The sequence below is a fragment of the Gadus chalcogrammus genome, chromosome 21 (genome assembly GCF_026213295.1).
Source record: "Gadus chalcogrammus isolate NIFS_2021 chromosome 21, NIFS_Gcha_1.0, whole genome shotgun sequence".
NCBI lineage: Eukaryota > Metazoa > Chordata > Actinopteri > Gadiformes > Gadidae > Gadus > Gadus chalcogrammus.
Genome location: NC_079432.1, coordinates 2,963,220 through 2,966,098, shown reverse-complemented (window position 1 = coordinate 2,966,098; position 2,879 = coordinate 2,963,220). Strand labels below are relative to the sequence as shown.

Sequence of the window (2,879 nt, the reverse complement as noted above, 5' to 3'; positions counted from 1 at the left end):
TTGGATGCACGGTAGCACCAGATTAATATTAGCCTGCTATAGCTTCCCCTATCCGACCCAGAGTGGGATATTTACATAAATGCATCCCAGTACACGTTGTTTCCCTTCCCGCTGTCAGCATGCTGGCCGAGGGTCGCAGGTCTGTCACAGGACCCCCACGGATTTCCAGATGATTCTCCAAGAGGTTAAAGAGAGATGATTCTAATAAGCCAGCCGGCGTTGGCCTATGGAGGACGGTTTTAGCCTGACGCTGTTATTAACGCGCTCGGTGCTAACACAGCTAACCCTAGGCGCCCTGACCTTAAGACCTTTGACCTTAGGGGCCCTGACCTTAGGACCCTGACCTTAATCTTAACCATAGGGCCCCTGACCTTAGGCCCATGACCTTAGGCCCCTGACCTTAGGGCCCGGACCATAGGGCCCCTGACCGTAGGCCCCTAGGCTCAGGGGGGGGCAGCTGGGGGCAGCTGGGTTCACGCTGTGGGGGCCGCTCTGCATGCGCAGCGTTATTCGACGCCCTGCTTTAGTGCCGACTCTGCTCTTCTGGATCCACTGACTTTATCAAACCGATTGACATTTACAATGTTTTCTCTGCTCAGCGGAATCCCCACAGTGGGGGGGTGGGGGGGGCAGGGGGAGGGGGGAGGGGGTGTTTACATGTTGCCTCCAGTCCCTCTGTTCACCACCTCCCCGCACGGAGCCACGCACATCCACCTTATCGCCGAGTTTAGGAAACACCGTCAGACACCACCTCCCCAGGCCTCCACCTTTATGACAGGGTTAGGGTTAGCTAACCCACCCAGCACCATGAATGGATTAGGGTTAGGGTTAGCTAACCCACCCAGCACCATGACAGGGTTGGGGTTAGGGTTAGCTAACCCACCCAGCACCATGAAAGGGTTAGGGTTAGCTAACCCACCCAACACCATGAAAGGGTTAGGGTTAGGGTTAGCTAACCCACCCAGCACCATGAAAGGGTTAGGGTTAGCTAACCCACCCAGCACCATGACAGGGTTGGGGTTAGGGTTAGCTAACCCACCCAGCACCATGACAGGGTTAGGGTTAGCTAACCCACCCAGCACCATGAAAGGGTTAGGGTTAGGGTTAGCTAACCCACCCAGCACCATGACAGGGTTGGGGTTAGGGTTAGCTAACCCCTTCTGGGGTAACTGCTGTTCTTTTGATCAGAAGTCTAGTAGCTGCGGTTGCGTCGCTTTTCCAAACAGAGCGCAGCTCCGGAGGGAACGCCAGACAGAGATGAGAACCTCAGTGAAAACAGAGCGCTGCGAAATTAATCCACAAAGATTAGCTTTAGCGCCTAAGTGAGCGTTCAAAGCTATCGGCTGTTCGCACACAGGTCGGCAGGCAGGGGATACAAAACAAGTGAAGTATTTTACTTCTTATTATTATTCTATTTGTCAGCTTAATTTAAGGTGACAAATAGAATAGGGTAGAATATTTTGATGCTTCAAAATCTCTGCAGGCACTGCCACTTTCATTTCACAGCACTTCTTGCATATGTATGTGACCAATACAACTCTTGAATCTTGAATCGTGTATTTAGGGAGTAAAACAGGATCTGAAGGTGCTGAAGTTTAAAAATAAAACAGAAAAAGCACCAGTGTTTACGTTTTGTTCCCTGGAGACGCGGTCCCTGGTGGCTAGGCTAGCATGCTAGCTGAGCGCTAGGCTGTCAGGGCCTGTTATCGGTGCCTGTCGTCAGTGCCTGTCGTCAGTGGCTGTCGTCAGGGGCCTGGCAGCGCTGGCGGCAGAAGCCTGAGGCTGATGTCAGTCTCATGTGTTTTTAACGTCGGTTTTGCTTTAAGACCTGACTGGAATAACTAAACTCACTTACATGAGTCATCAGATATCAGAGAGATATATTAGTAACCAACAGCACACATGCTCATAAGTTAGATATGTATAGAATATTTGATCGTTTGCCTCCATCAATGTAGTAGAGGTGATGGAGGTGATGAGTGAGGTGATGGAGGAGGTGATGTAGTGAGGTGATGGAGAAGGTGACGGAGGAGGTGAAGGAGGAGGGGAAGGAGGAGGTGATGGAGGTGGTTATGTAGTGAGGTGCTTTGATGGAGCTATGACCTAATGACGGTGGCATGATGGAGCTATGACCTAATGACGGTGGTATGATGGAGCTATGACCTAATGACGGTGGTATGATGGAGCTATGACCTAATGACGGTGGTATGATGGAGCTATGACCTAATGACGGTGGTATGATGGAGCTATGACCTAATGACGGTGGTATGATGGAGCTATGACCTAATGACGGTGGTATGATGGAGCTATGACCTAATGACGGTGGTATGATGGAGCTATGACCTAATGACGGTGGTATGATGGAGCTATGACCTAATGACGGTGGTATGATGGAGCTATGACCTAATGACGGTGGTATGATGGAGCTATGACCTAATGACGGTGGTATGATGGAGCTATGACCTAATGACGGTGGTATGATGGAGCTATGACCTAATGACGGTGGTATGATGGAGCTATGACCTAATGACGGTGGTATGATGGAGCTATGACCTAATGACGGTGGTATGATGGGGCTATGACCTAATGACGGTGGTATGATGGTGCTATCACCTAATGACGGTGCCATGACGGTGCTATGATGGAGCTATGACCTAATGACGCGGTATAGCGCAGCGCCCTAGCGTAGCCCCCCCCCCCCCCCCACTAACTCCCGTCTCCGGCTAGCCGCACGCAGGACGTTAAAATGCTTGAAGAGGAAGTTAAGAACCAGAGAGAAAACAATACGAGTCGGCGGCGGCAACGAGCTCCCAGCAGCCCATGCGTTGCCGCGGCAACCTTCACACAATACTTATGGGGGTAATCTCCGTGGCAACCCA

At 51.2% G+C, this 2,879-nt stretch overlaps 1 protein-coding gene across 1 annotated transcript in view; it reads right to left on the bottom strand.

Moving 5' to 3' along the window:
- The window catches only part of LOC130374883 (heparan sulfate glucosamine 3-O-sulfotransferase 5-like), a 2,862-nt gene extending 2,364 nt beyond the window's left edge, over positions 1 to 498 (bottom strand). Inside the window, exon 1 of the mRNA XM_056581861.1 lies at positions 400 to 498. Within this exon, the coding sequence (XP_056437836.1) occupies positions 400 to 498 (99 nt within the window). The remainder of the gene's footprint in view (positions 1 to 399) is intronic.
- Positions 499 to 2,879: the final 2,381 nt, after the last annotated feature.